The sequence below is a fragment of the Phytophthora sojae genome, assembly GCF_000149755.1.
Source record: "Phytophthora sojae unplaced genomic scaffold PHYSOscaffold_6, whole genome shotgun sequence".
NCBI lineage: Eukaryota > Oomycota > Peronosporomycetes > Peronosporales > Peronosporaceae > Phytophthora > Phytophthora sojae.
Window position 1 is genome coordinate 1,314,695 of NW_009258120.1, and position 13,800 is coordinate 1,328,494.

General features: G+C 55.3%; 3 protein-coding genes across 3 annotated transcripts; 2 read left to right on the top strand and 1 right to left on the bottom strand.

The window, feature by feature from the left end:
- Window positions 1-1,285: 1,285 nt before the first annotated feature.
- On the top strand, window positions 1,286-3,495 carry PHYSODRAFT_259149 (hypothetical protein; the record flags this gene model as incomplete). Its single annotated transcript, XM_009532350.1, has 2 exons — window positions 1,286-3,292; window positions 3,334-3,495. The coding sequence occupies 2 exons, from the start codon at window positions 1,286-1,288 to the stop codon at window positions 3,493-3,495; spliced, it is 2,169 nt and encodes a 722-aa protein (XP_009530645.1).
- A 6,190-nt stretch (window positions 3,496-9,685) lies between these two features.
- On the top strand, window positions 9,686-10,516 carry PHYSODRAFT_302922 (hypothetical protein; the record flags this gene model as incomplete). The annotated part of the gene is made up of 4 exons (XM_009532351.1): window positions 9,686-9,821; window positions 9,886-10,280; window positions 10,325-10,425; window positions 10,492-10,516. 4 exons carry the CDS (start codon window positions 9,686-9,688, stop codon window positions 10,514-10,516), a joined length of 657 nt encoding a protein of 218 aa, XP_009530646.1.
- A 525-nt stretch (window positions 10,517-11,041) lies between these two features.
- On the bottom strand, window positions 11,042-12,196 carry PHYSODRAFT_354955 (hypothetical protein). Its single transcript, XM_009532352.1, has one exon. It carries the CDS (start codon window positions 12,143-12,145, stop codon window positions 11,645-11,647), a length of 501 nt encoding a protein of 166 aa, XP_009530647.1. The 5' UTR covers window positions 12,146-12,196; the 3' UTR covers window positions 11,042-11,644.
- Window positions 12,197-13,800: the final 1,604 nt, after the last annotated feature.

Here is a 13,800-nt window from a genome sequence, read left to right on the forward strand (position 1 = left end):
AATGGCAGTGTCGAGTTCGACAAGCCAACGGAGGAGAGGCTCGCCCTCTCTTCCAACGTAACTGATCACGCGGAGCTTCAGCGATTGCACGCGCGGTGTCGTCCCCGACGACACCGTGGTAGACGAAGCAGCATCTCGCTGCTCCCTCATGATGAATCCCAGAGCAACACCATGCTGCTCTGTCGGCGTTAGCGTACGCAGCATCGTAGCTACAGCCGCCTCACCAATGACTGTTGACAGTCGTTGGAGAGCTTCCCACTCTGGGTCCGACAGGTGGGGACAGTCAGCGCGTGCAACGTGAGTTGCACGCGTAGTGGAGCTTTCAATGGACACCCCCGTATCCATGGGAAGGTTCTCAGCTCCGCGGTCGTGGGGTGACGTACGAACTCAGGTAGTCGGTCGTTGGACGGACTACAATGTGCTACCAGGTGTAGTGGGCCTACTTTGGCTCACTACTTTAGCTTACACGTGTGCGCGTGTATGTGAGGAAGCGTAGCTTAGTTTAAATTAGAGTTAATTATACTCGGGCCACCGAGTATAGATTAATCTAAATAAACGATCCAAATAATGTTTTTGGGTTAAAATGATAACTGCTATTTTTGTTTTATGTTTCTGACTTCCTCTAAATGTAATATTCTAAGATAGGAATCTGCCAACGGCTGGTTGGCAAAATTCCAATGCTATGCATGTCGCTCATTGGCTAAGTAAGAGATGCTGCTCTTAGCCAATAGGAATCCAAAGTCTCTATGGACCACCCGTCGTGGTGGTCGTAAATGTATGTAGCCTTTGGTGTGTCTATACCAAGGTCGAGAAAGTCTTTCGAACCTCTAACAGTCGTCGTATCTGTTAGAGTTACAAGTGACTGTAGCTACTTGTGCGTGTAACCCTGTTACAGAGGGCACAGGGTTGAGTGAACGGAGGCCGTCGAACTCGGCGGTTCTCCGGAGGAGTGATCTTGGTTGGCAGGTCTCGGCGAGAGGCGAGACACCCGCTGTCCCGGTTGGGCCGAACCGCTCGGGGGCAACCCGGCGCAGGCCAACAAAGCCGACCAGCTCGGCTATTGTTGTGTTTGTAGCCAAGTTACCACAACTGACGATTTTGTGTGTACTGCTATACCACAACTGGTGCCGCGACCCGGGAACAGGGGTGTGCTTGTGTTTCGTAGGTACCAGCTAACCGAGGTTTGAGAAGAAGAGAAGAGAGGTCAAGGGAATTATTACGCCGAGTCCAGCGACGGTTGGAAGTATCGGCTGGACTGACCAACTCGGCGGACTCGGCGAATGCGATGACCACGGACGCGACGGCGGACGAGGCGCGCACCGTCCAGTTCGATGAGGAGGATGCCCAAGACCAAGAAAGTGAGGAAGATGTTGAGGATGAGTATGAGGAGAAAGCCGAGCTACTCGGCGAAGTCGACGAGTTGTTGCTGCAAGTCGGACGAATAGGTACCCCACGTCCAGTTGTGCGCAACCTGGCGACCGAGCTCGGCAATGATACGGACGACGAAGATCAAGCCGCCGCTCAAGGGGAACGTCCGCCCCTGATCCCGCGAGCGACGAGGAATGCGGATACGCCAAGTGCGAACAAGGTTCTGGGTAGGCTCGGAGAGGAGATGCGAGCTCAGAGCGAGTGGATGATGATGTTTGCCCCAGTGGTGATGGCTCAGGCGAGATGGCCGGTGCTAGGGCCCGAGCTGACTCAGCCGGTGAACAGCACCGACATCAACCAACTGGTCGAAGACACGGTGCAGCTACTCAAGGCGATGGGGTTCCGGTGCACGAGCCGACCCAACAGCCTGCTACTCGGCGATTGGGACCCCAGCCGAGCTTCACGCGAAATCCTCAAGTGGAAGCGGCGGTTGAGAGTCTCGTTTGGTCTCGAGCGGGGGACCGTCGGAATTCGGCAGACTATTGCGAAACGAGTGGCTGATACTCCGAAGACCGTCGAAGACCCCAGCAGGATTCCCCTGCCGAAGACTCCCGAACGCAAGAGAGCCGAGGTGTTCCGCTCTACTGAGGGTACGCCGTATTTCGAAGATTCACATATGAAGACGCCAACGCGTGGCAAGCAGCCAAGTGGACGCTACGCTGAGTTGTTTGACGCTGCAGACGCAGCCGAGCTCAGCGACAGCGACGATGGGCGCGAGTACCTGAACTCGGCTGAAAAGTCGGTGAAGGACGTCATCAAGCACCTTAGCTTCGATGACGCTGAAAGTGATCGGACGCAATACTTGGAGGTTCGCACCCATGCGTCCCTCGACAAGATCCCTATGTTCGAAGGCAAACGTTACCGACCGGATGACTCTCTCCAGTGGCTTAAGCGGTTCATCTACGAGATGAAAGGAACTCGGCTGGCACAAGACCTCTGGTACGAGCCATTCTCGCTGAAGCTGGAGCGAGGCGCGAAGTGCTGGTATCGCCAGCTCCCGAAGAAAACGCAACGGAAGCGGAGTCTGCTGAGTGAGGCATTCGCCGACTACTACTGTTCGCAGTTTGACCAGTCGGCACGAGCTCGCTATTACTCGGCTCAGCGCAAAGACAACGAGCTGGTGTGTGACTTCCTCGTTCGTCTCAACGGATATGCGAAGTCGGCGGAAATCCAGTACGAGGCCGGTGGAGCGGATGCTGTTGACCATGTGGAACACTTCCTGTTGCACTGCGGAGATGATGACATCATGGATCTGCTCTATCCGCAACAGCTCACCGACATCAAGAAGGTCGAGAAGATCATCAACCAGAAGGTCCTGGGGGAGCGCCGGACGAAACAGCGCGACCGTCTCATCGGAAGCCGCAGCCGAGATGCCAAGCGCACCGATTCGCCAAGGCACTCGGAAGCTCGGCGGAGTGAGCCGCGCCGAGATGACCGCCGAGACGACCGCCGGGAACGACGCAGAGATGACCGCCGGGATGACCGGCGAAGCCGACGCGACGATGGTCGAGACCGCCGACTAGCGACAGCGCTGCTGGAGGACGACCCGTATGAGCTGGCTGAGAGACGCCAATCCAATCGGCGATCCAACCTCTACGACTCGGACTGCGATCAGAGCGACGGCAGCCAGCCGAGCTACTTCGACTCGGCTGTAGACTCGGAAGACGATTACATCGACACCGGGTTCACCAGCGACCGCGACTGTAGATCGGGGGACCGAGAGAACTCAGCTGGGACACCAAGGAGTGATCACCGAAGGGGTCAGCCGAGCTCGGCTGACCGCGCCAGTCGAGGATACGATCGGCGTGACCAGACTGGGCGGCGCAGTGACTCCCGTGAACGCCACCTTGTGCTGCCTGCGGTGGTGCGAACCACTCCGTTCACTACTGCCGCCGTCGCTGCAAGTTCTGCAAGCAATTGCACGATGTCGGTCAATGCGAGCTGTTCCAGCGCTATGAGAAGCTCGCCGCATTTGTCAAGTCCAATATCGACAAGTCCAAGTTACCTGAAGACCTCCAGGACCTCTACACGCCGAGTGATTTAAACTCGGCGGCCCGCCAACACTGACTGGGTTGGATGATACCGGGCTGTCACAGTCAGCTGAGCCAGCAGTAGAGGCGAACTTTGTGTTTGCCTTTGTGGGTGAGGCAGGAAGGCCCGAGGCCCGAGGAGAAGACGACGTATTGGACTGTGAAAGCGATGGACTTGATGGTGAGCTCGGCGAGAGTGCAGAAGAAAGCCGAGCAAGATTGTGCAGTGCGACTCAGCGATCGACGGATGTGACCACAGCCACCAGAGTTATGAAGCGGCTCCCTGGGGAGCGACTCGGCTGGTGGTCGTCAAAAAAGTTTGACCGCCGAGTTCGGATGAGAGCTCTCGTTATGGGAGCAGTGAACGGCCAGCGTACAAAGATATTGCTCGACACCGGTGCGAATGTGTCGGCAATAAGCGAAGGGTTCGCGAAGAGGCTGCGGTTGAAGCGGTTCACACGCCAGGACCAACAGATTAGCGTTCAAGGTATTGGGAAATGCAAAGTGGCGACGATGTCACGAGCGATGGTGAAGGTGACCCTCGGCTGGGAGGTCACGTATGAATTTGAAGTATGGATCCTCGATCACCACGCGGGAGTCGAGTTGATTCTCGGTACGGACTTCATGATTCCGGCTGGGATCCGCCTGGATCTGTACAACTCGGTGGCGAAGTTGCCAGATGAAGTTGTCCTACCTCTCGTGAGGTCCCAGAACTCAGCGGATGAACCGAAGGGCGGCCTCTACATCACAGACGGCCCGACCGAACCGGTGAATCTCGAGAGCCGAGTTCCCGCCGAGTTCAGGCTGATGAGGAATCAACCGAGTGATGAAACACATGACTTCTGGGTACGCCGGACTAAAGACTGGCTACCGACCGTGGTATTCGACCGGCGTAACCGAGTGGCTCGAGTTCGCCTGACCAACCTTAAGCCAACTTGGACGTGGTGCCCAGCACATTTCCCAGTGGTTGCCTGGGCGCCGCATGGGGTGTTACCGCCCGATGGTTACGTCAGGCTGCACTCGGCAAGTACAAAGTTTGGCAAGTCATGGCCTACGAAGCGGCTATGGATATGGATCTGCTGCAAAAGGAACAACAGCTGTACGCCGAGTGGCTGACTCGACAGCCGTCAGCTGTGGACCGTAGAAACTACCCTGAACCGAAAGGGGTGACTACGTGGCCGTCTACCAAGCAGCGGGATTCAGCACTGACTTGCGCCCAGCAATGGGAGAAGTTAGCCGAGTCGGAGGAGCGAGCCGAGGCAGAAGCAGTCGATAGTCCACCCTCGACTCTGACAGAGCCAGCGAACTCGGTTACCGCTACCCTAGCGCCTGAGGAATTAGCATTGAGCGCGGAGCCTACTGCTGACTTGGTCAATGGCCCGCCTAGTCGAGCAGAGATCACAGTGACGGCTGGTCAAGAAGCGCCCAGCCAAAACGCCTGTGCAGCAGATGAGTGTGAAAGTGAGCAATCCAGCGATTTGTCTGACTGGACGATCATCGACGACCCCGGGCCCAAGCCGCCGAGTCCAAGGCTCGAAGATGAGGTCGATGTGAGCGACGAGCCCATGTCGTCAGACCCGGAGGAAGACCTGCGCTTACGTTACCTTCTGGCAGCCAAGTACGAGGAAGAGACAGATGACCGAGGCGACTCGGCGGGAGACTCAGCCGAGTTCGAGCACCAAGCAACGAACTTGGAGCTCGAAGACTATGCTCGCGAGTTGGCGTTCCTGCCCGATCTGACTGAAGCGGTGTCGACGCCACTCGACTATGAAGCGCCAAACGTTCGGAGCTCGGCGCACACTCGGCCACAGTCTACTCGGCTGGTGGAAGTATTGAAGAGCCATGAAAAGATCATGATCTCCAGTGGTAATGCCCTACCTACGGCGTAGTGTGTGACATCGACGTACAGGGGCATCCGCCAATCCGCCAACGAGCCCGCCGAGTTCCGCTGAAGCATCTCGGCAAGTTGTACGAGCTGCTCAAGGCGCTGTTACGGGCTCGGCTAATTGTCTTCTCGAACAACTCATGGACATCACCCATCGTGATTGTCCTAAAGAAGAATGGGCTCGACATTCGGTTGTATATCGACTACAAGCTGGTAAACGCGATTACGTTGCTCATGGAGTATGCCATGCCGCTAGTGGACGATCTCCTCACGGAGTTGGAAGCGTACCTATGGTTCTGCTCTTTGGATGCTGCTAGCGGTTTCTGGGCGGTCATGATGACTCGACGGGCGCGTTGGATCTCGGCTTTTGTTTGCGCGCTTGGCCACTTCGAGTGGCTGCGGATGCCCTTCGGATTAAAGAATGCCCCAATGATCTACCAGCGCCTTATTGACAACGCTCTGTGGGGTTACGTACAACCCAAGGGCGGCTGGAAGGTGTTCGCCAAGCGCATCGAACAAGCGGAAGCCGCCTCAGAAGCTCAGTGGAAACGGCTCGCAGCCGACATCGACTTTGAAGCCAGTGGCCAGACCAAGTTTGAGGCCGACCGCCGAGCTCAAGCTGAGTTTGACCCATTGGAAGAATTCATTAACAGCCCAGAAGCCGACATGTTCCGGACGGGTGAACCTGATGAATCGTGCCTTGCACCGGTTTTCGACCGGCGATCGTTTGTGGACGATATCTGCTTCGGTGGGAGGACGTTCGACGATTGCTTGGGGACGCTTGACCGATTGCTGCAACGCTTCACTAAATGCCGCATCAGCGCCAGCTTCCCGAAAAGCATCTTCGTCCAACCTAAAGTCGACTTCCTGTCACATGGGGTGACCTCGGTTGGAATCCAAACCGACCAGAAAAAGATGCTGGCGATAGCCGGGCTACCGTTCCCGACGACGAAGAAGGCGATACAAGCATTCTTAGGAGTGCTGAACTACTACGGCCGGTTCATCCAAACCTGGATGTATATGGGGCGGTCCTCTATCAGCTGAAGGACTAAGATTTCGGACCCGGCGGTGATCTGACGGCCGCAAAAGCGGCGTTCGCCGAGTTAAAACAGCAGGTAGTCGACGCACCCATACTCCGCCACTTCAACTCGGCTGAGGACGTCCACGTTATGCAATTCGCCAATGAGTGAGCTCTGAGTAGCACGCTGATGCAGCTCCACGACGGGAAGCTCCATCCAGCGCGGTTCTGCGGCCGAGTCCTCAAGGATAATGAACTCGGCTACCATCCCGCCGAGAAAGAAGTTCTCGCCTTGCTACAGCTCATCAAGGTGTGCCCCACGTTGCTCGCCGGGAAGACCATCCATGTTTACACCCGCTACTCGACTCTCGAATGGGTGTTCCAGTCGAAGTCTCTCTACGGCAGAGCAGTCAGCTTTGCGGTACTGCTATCACCGTTCCACCTAAAGGTCAAGCGGGTCCGCGAACGGGACACGGATTTCGCCCAGTTGCTCCAAGCGTCCATCACGCCGGCAGTGGGATTGGACGAGCTACTAACGCATGTCACTCCACCGTCCAAGAACTCGGCTGTGGTCCGCATGGACCCAGAATTGCTGTATCCGCATGTGCCCCGAGACTTCAAGGGACACGTCCTGTCGTTTGACGGATCGGCGAAGACTGCTAAACACGGCGGGTTCGGGAGTTGTTCTTAGATCCTGTGGCGTCTGCCACACTGGAACATTGAGATCGCTGCGAGCGCGCACCTCCCATCGACCACGGTGAATATAGCCGAGTACACCGGCATGAACAATGGGGTGACCTCGGCCATTGAGCGCGGGGTGACGGATTTGATCATCGTGGGCGACTCTCGGCTTGCGATCCAGCAATCCAAGGGGGTGATCGCGTGTAAGAAGGATGCATTGCAAGCCGAGTTAGCACGCCACAAGAAATTGGTCAGCAAGCTGAATTCAGTTCGCTACCTCCACGTAGTGCGTCTCTACAACTCGGCTGCTGACTCTTTAGCGACCGAAGCACTGGAAACCAAAGCAGGAAAGGAAAGGTCGTGCTAAGCGCCGGACGGAAAGCCGAGTTGAAGACCCTAAACAGGATCTCTGAGGTCCTGTACGTGGACACGGACTCGGCTGCAGCCCCGGCCGAGGGTGTTGAGATGGCTGCCGTGACAAGGAGTCAAGTCCGCCGAGTCCGTTTCGAAGACGAAGCGGCAGAACACCCAGTCCCGGACCCAGCTATGGATGAGGAAGCGGAACGTAATGACTTTGAACGAGATAGCCGACCTCCGCCTGCTAGACAGCGGGTGACGGGAGAAGCCGAGTTCGGTAGCGCAGCACCACCAGCTAACCCAGCTGAGCTGGTAGCCGAGCTCGGAGAAGCCCGGGAGCCCAACGCCATGGACATCGATCCGGTAGTGGTCCAAGCTGAGCGCCGCCTGCGAATAGCAAGAGCTCAAGACGAGGAACAACGATGGGCCGACTTGAAGACCTACCAGAGAGGGGATTATGCGCAGCTCACACATCGCCGAGCTCACAACGCTGGGAAAGTTGCCGACGAGTTTGTGCTCAGCGAAGACGGGCTATTGTACCGACAAGGCAAGGCCAGACCACCTGGCGAACTCGGCGAACTAGGCTTATCCCTTCGACTGGTGGTTCCGACGACCATGATAGACGAGGTCCTGCAGAACTGCCACAACTCCATCGAGGGAGGCCACCACGGGATTGTGCGGACATACCACAGGGTCAGAGCCGACTACTACTGGATTGGGTTGTACGCAGACGTGGTCAAACATGTCCAAGCGTGCGAAGACTGCAGTACCAGTAAGAGCAAACCACACCTGAAGGGCTATTCACCTGGCAACGTAGTGTCTGAGCGACTTCAACGTGGTATCGATGGACTTTGTCATACCACTGCCGAAGACTCGGCGGGGCAACACTGCACTCCTGTTGTTTCTAGACCACTTCACCGGGTTCGTGATTGCTAAGGCAATGAGTGAGACTGGGGCACTTGAGGTAGCGAAGGCCTTCGAAGAGAACGTGTTCCGGAGGTTTGGAGCTCCATCACTGGTACGCCACGACAGAGATCCCCGGTTCATGAGTGAAGTGTTCCAGAAGTTCTCGGAGATGATGCAGTCCAAGTCGAGAGCGACGCTGAGTTACCGACCACAAGCCAACGGTCAGCAAGAACGCTCAGTGAAGACCATGATCCAGACTGTGCGTGTGTGCGTGGAAGACCCTCTCCAAGCCGACTGGGATGATGTAGCCGAGAAGCTCGTCCATGCCATCAACAATTCGAGAGACTCGACTCGGCGGGAGACCTGGTACACGGATGGGACGCTCGGTCTACACTCAAGGCGATGACCGAGTCAGTCAGGCTCGGCAGGGGCAACTCAGCTGACTCAACGGGGGCAGCCGAATGGCGCAGGGAAGCAAACCGACAGAGAGAGGTGGCTTTGAAGCTTACGGCCGAGTTCCAGTTGAAGGAGAAGAAACGGAGAGCGAAGGAACACAATGACGGACTCAGCCGAGTCGAGCGGAGAGCTGTCCCAGCCGGGGAGGAAGGGACGGATACCCCAGCGAACTCACCCGAGGGAGCAGCCGAGTCGACTGAGGAAGGTGACGAGTTAGCCGAGTCGAGGAAGTCACTATTCAAGGAAGGTGACCAAGTTTGGTTGTTCATGGAACGAGTCAGACCTGGCTTGACCAAGAAGTTAGCACATCGATGGCATGGGCCATTCCGAGTGAAGAAGAAGGTGGAGGAGTTTGCCTACGAGCTCGAGCTCCCGGACAAGAGCGGATACCGTTTTTACCCTGTGATACATGTGTCACGTCTGAAAGCGGTCACGGGACTCAGCGAGCGGCCGACGACTAGGCTAGTAGCCGACTTAGCCGAGTGGGATCGTCTCGACTTTGACGAGGAACTCCTTCCTGAAGATAGCTGGGAGCCCGATGAAGCAATGAATGAATACGAAGTCGAACACTTAACTCGGCTGGTAGAATTAACTGGCCGAATAATTGACGACATGCGTACAGCTATGGTTGATACAACATTTGTAGTGATCGAGAACAAGCCAAATCGTGCAAGAAGATGTTGAAAACTACAAACTTCGTCTTCATTTGCTGAAACGATTTGTCTTTCACGAGGTTTACGTCTCTGAAGGATTAGATATCACCTACTACAACTTGTAGTCTACAAGCGTAAGCCAACGGAGGACGATAATTCTGTGATCGGGACGTTTTCGGGCGACACGTTCACCAAGATCGCGTTCAGCGTCGACCTGAACGGGCTGGCGGACGCTGAGAACGACCACCCTTTCAACGAGGCTGTGGATGTGATGGCAGAAATGCTGGGCTCGCGGCTGCTGTCGCCCACGTGGGTGTGGAAGCTGAAGCGGTTCCTGAACATCGGAGATGAACACAAGCTCAAGCAAGCCTGCGCGATCGTGCACGAGCTGACGCACCGGGTGATGAGTAAGTCGATGTAGAAGGACAAGTCGAAGAAAGACAAGAAGGACGTGCTCATGCTTCTCAGCAGCGACACGGATGTGGCATGAACTTTTGCTTGCCGGCAAGGACACTACCGACTTCAGCTTGGCGTGGATTCTGGTCAACCTGAACCGGTACCCGGACGTGCTGACCAAGCTACGCAAGGAGATCAACGAGAAGCTCCCGGGACTCGTAACGGGTGAGATCGACATCCCAACCATGGACGACTTGAAGGACATGCCGAATTTGGAGGCGGTAGTCAAGGAGAGCCTCCGTCTGCACGCTATCGCGACCACCCGTGTGCCCAACAAGTCGGTCACACTGAGCGATGGAACGTTCGTGCCGGCTGGGTGTACCGCTCGAATGACGAGTGTGTGGGGCGAGGACGCTTCGGTGTACAAGCCCGAGCGCTGGATCGACGCTGAGACCGGCAAGGTCAAGATGGTGTCGCCGTTCAAGTTCGGCACGTTGATCTCGGGTCTCGCCAGTGCGTCGGCATGCGCTTCGCTCTGCTGGAGATGCGCATCGCCACCGCCGTGCTCTTCAGCCGCTTCGACCTCAAGACGGTGGACGACCCATTCGATGTCACGTACGGTTCACTCTGGCGATCAAGGGCTCGCTTGATGTCACCGTGTACACTCTTCCGGCTGCGTAGCTTACGCAGAGGAGGTGAAGACTGAGCTGCCCTTGCGCATTAAATAAAATGAGTGATATCAACTTGTTCCATCCATCCAATGGTGACCTGAAGTAACCTGGCTGCATCCACGAGTCCATCCAAATCACATCCTTTCATCGTTTTTGAGATCATCACCACCTCACTGCACAACATGGCAGCAAACTCACTGATGCAATTCCTCCGCATGGTCCGGCGCCGTCTTGGTCAATGTCGTCGTCGCCGGATGAGCGCTCCTGATCTTCAATGTCAATCCCAATTAGCGACAGGGACCAGCGAAATTGGAAGGGGTGAACTGCTTGAAACCTATCTGGACAACGAATCGGCGATGAAGAGTTACGCGGAGGAGATCAACCTCGATCGTATCAGAAGCTTGGGCTCTGAAGATCGTCGCGCGATTGCTTTGCGTTGGTCTGCACCATCGAGTCTTGAAACGTTGGCGAGTCTTAACGTCGCATCGAGCGCTTGAGCACGTCTGAGTTGGCTCGCACAGAAAGCTGAATCAATGCAATACAACCCGCGCCGTTTGTTTGAAAAACTCGCTCCATCTTACATATAGTTATAATTTTTCTGGGATATTGGTACATTCTCGTACTGCGTGATTCACAGTAAACGCCGCTTTCACGGACGTCGGCGATGGGGTGGGTGGAGAGTCCCTTGGAGTTCTGCTTCGGGTCGGCTTGCCTTCAATCGGATGCCATTGGTCGCAGGAGCTCGAGTCCCAGTCCCATCGTCGCGCCGCTCCCTCGCTCATTGCTCGTCTTCATGCCGTGCTTCTTCTTCTCTCGTCCTAACTATTTTCTTGCTACTTGGTATTTTTTCTTGCTGACATTTCCGTAGCACGAGTTGTCCGCTGGTTGTATGAGTTGTAGTTGTGTCGCCAGAGCTCGCGTACGTCGTACCAATGGCGGGCGCACGCGTTAGGTCTGGCTAGCTGGTCTTGTTGTTGTTCTTGTTGTTTTCGTTTGAGTCAGATGGAGCGCGAGTTTCTTCCGTATTTTTTGTTCTGGATGGGGCCGGCCGCGGGTGCCTTGATCTGTCCAGACACTGCGGCCGCTCGTCGCGTTGCTCACTCACTCCGTTGCGTTGTAACAGTGCCGCCGCACGTCAAAAGGTGGTCGACGTGTGGACGGCTCTACTTCACCGAGCGGGGCTGGTGCAGCGACGAGCGCATGTTCCTCTTGGCGTGGAAGCTGTTCTTCTTGTGCAGATGCACGGCTTGCTTGGAGGCGGAGAAGCTCTTGGCCTTGGCGGCCTTGGCCATCATGCTGTAGATCTCGGCGTCCACGTCCGAGCTGGAGCGCAGCTCGCGCGTCTTCTCGCTGAGCTTGTAGTGCAGCTCCTGGTGGTTCTCCATCAGGTCCAGCTCGGCCAGGATCTCGTTGATCTCGTCCACCTGCTCCAGCTCCAGCATCTCCGAGGCCGTCAGCGGGTAGAACGCCGGGTCGAACAGCTCCTCGTCGGGGATCTCCTGCACGGGCTCCACGGGGTCGGCGATCACGAAGCCCGACTTGCCGGGCGAGTGCGGGCGCTCCAGGTAGTAGTCGTCCGTGATCTCCGGGTACCACGTCATGGACGGATAGAAGGGCGGCGCCAGCGCGTCCAGCGTCGACGAGGGCAGCGGCGAGGACACCATCTCTGTAGATCTGTTGCTCAGTCGGTCTCTGCTTCTACTTGCGGGCCTTGAAGCGAATTGCGATATGGTCGCGCTAGAGCTTCAAGCGGCGCCCGCGCGCGCTTCAAAGAGGGCGCGCTTCTACGTGTTTTTCCGCGCGTCCTATCGGAGCCCGATTTAGCCTAATTTGCTACGGATAAGATAAATCATGACGGATTGGAAGGCGCTTTCGACCAATGGGGGCGCTGCTTTTAGCGAAGAACATTTTCGCCTAGCCGCGCGCACTGAACTTCAAGGTCTCTGATACTGCCTATCTCGGGGTTGCATGCTTGCAAAAGGGCCAGGTTCGGACTACTGAATCGGTTGCTCCCATAGTTAGTGGCCTTTACAGGTGAAAATGTGCTCGGAAAACTGCAGAAGAGAGGGAAATCATTCATGCCTGATGATGGTTCGTCACACAAAGACGGTCTTTGCATTCTTGCCAAGAGGTAATCGATTGCCTACCAACACTAGCAAGGAGCGCCTCAAAAGACGCAGGACCACCGCTTCGTGAGCTTCACGCTGCAGCACTGAAGTGTGTTCGCGGTTCTCTGCGTCTCGTTGCCAGCAAAACACAACACCAAAACAGGAGGTATCTCCAAGGTATCCGTGTGCCTCAGCACAGACGGAATAGGCGCATTGCGGAAAACTGAAGTATCCTGGGGCAAAATTCCGCCCGAAACGCTGGGCTAATTGCAGATACACCAGGCGATGTTGACTTCGTTGCGCAAGTAGATCGTCGGCACCAGCGCCATTGCCATTGTCACAATATGCGGTGCTCGTCGGCTCACTAGCAATGGCCGCAGAGCCCCACAGCGGAAACATCAGGCTGAGCGCAGTCTACTACAACTTCATTTCAAAAGGGTTATGAATAACATCGTGTTGTGACCAGAATAGTATCTCATACTTGAGATAGTATCTTTACTGCTACCATACTACTATTAAATACTGTAGTACTACTGATACAAAGTATTAGTACGTTTTTCGACACAAAACAGATAGAGTTGGCTTGAGCGCACCACTCCATCGCAAGAGGAACACAAGTGACAAGCGTCAGAATTGTAGAATCAAACTACTAGTAGTTGTGTTGTTATGCGCCAGTAATATTGATAAAAGTGGAAACGCCGAGCAAACCTACCGTTTTGTATGGAATTCTGGGTGCATGCACATTGACCAATAAACTCCACGAATGCAAAATGTTCAACGCGCGATTGATAGAAAGAGCAGAACGATGGCGCAAGTTTATGGATAGTCTCCATGGACGTACCGACTAGGGGACAACTTAAAATGGACTAGACGATAAAACAGACTTACCATGGTCAGTGGTCGTAGTGATTTTCGACTTGAGACTCGAAACTTAGCACGAACTAGGTGCGTTCCTCTTTACAACAAAATATTTTGAAAATGTCGAGACGGCGCAAAACAAAATCGCAATTTCTAATATTATCAAGTTCTCAGTTTTCAGTGAAGTACGTTGTTGTTGTCGCTAAAAACGTAGTTCGCTAATGACTATGACCTTGTCGGCGGTCGTCTCAATTCACCAGTGCTGCTAAGTTTCTCGGAGACAGCTATATAATAGCTTAAAGGTTGGAAATTTCAAGGAGTTCTCGACGTGGTTTCAGTCCAGCCAATACCCC

What these genes read in the sequence shown, in the direction of transcription:
- PHYSODRAFT_354955 (XM_009532352.1), bottom strand. Translation starts at nt 12,145, where the DNA reads ATGGTGTCCTCGCCGCTGCCCTCGTCGACGCTGGACGCGCTGGCGCCG.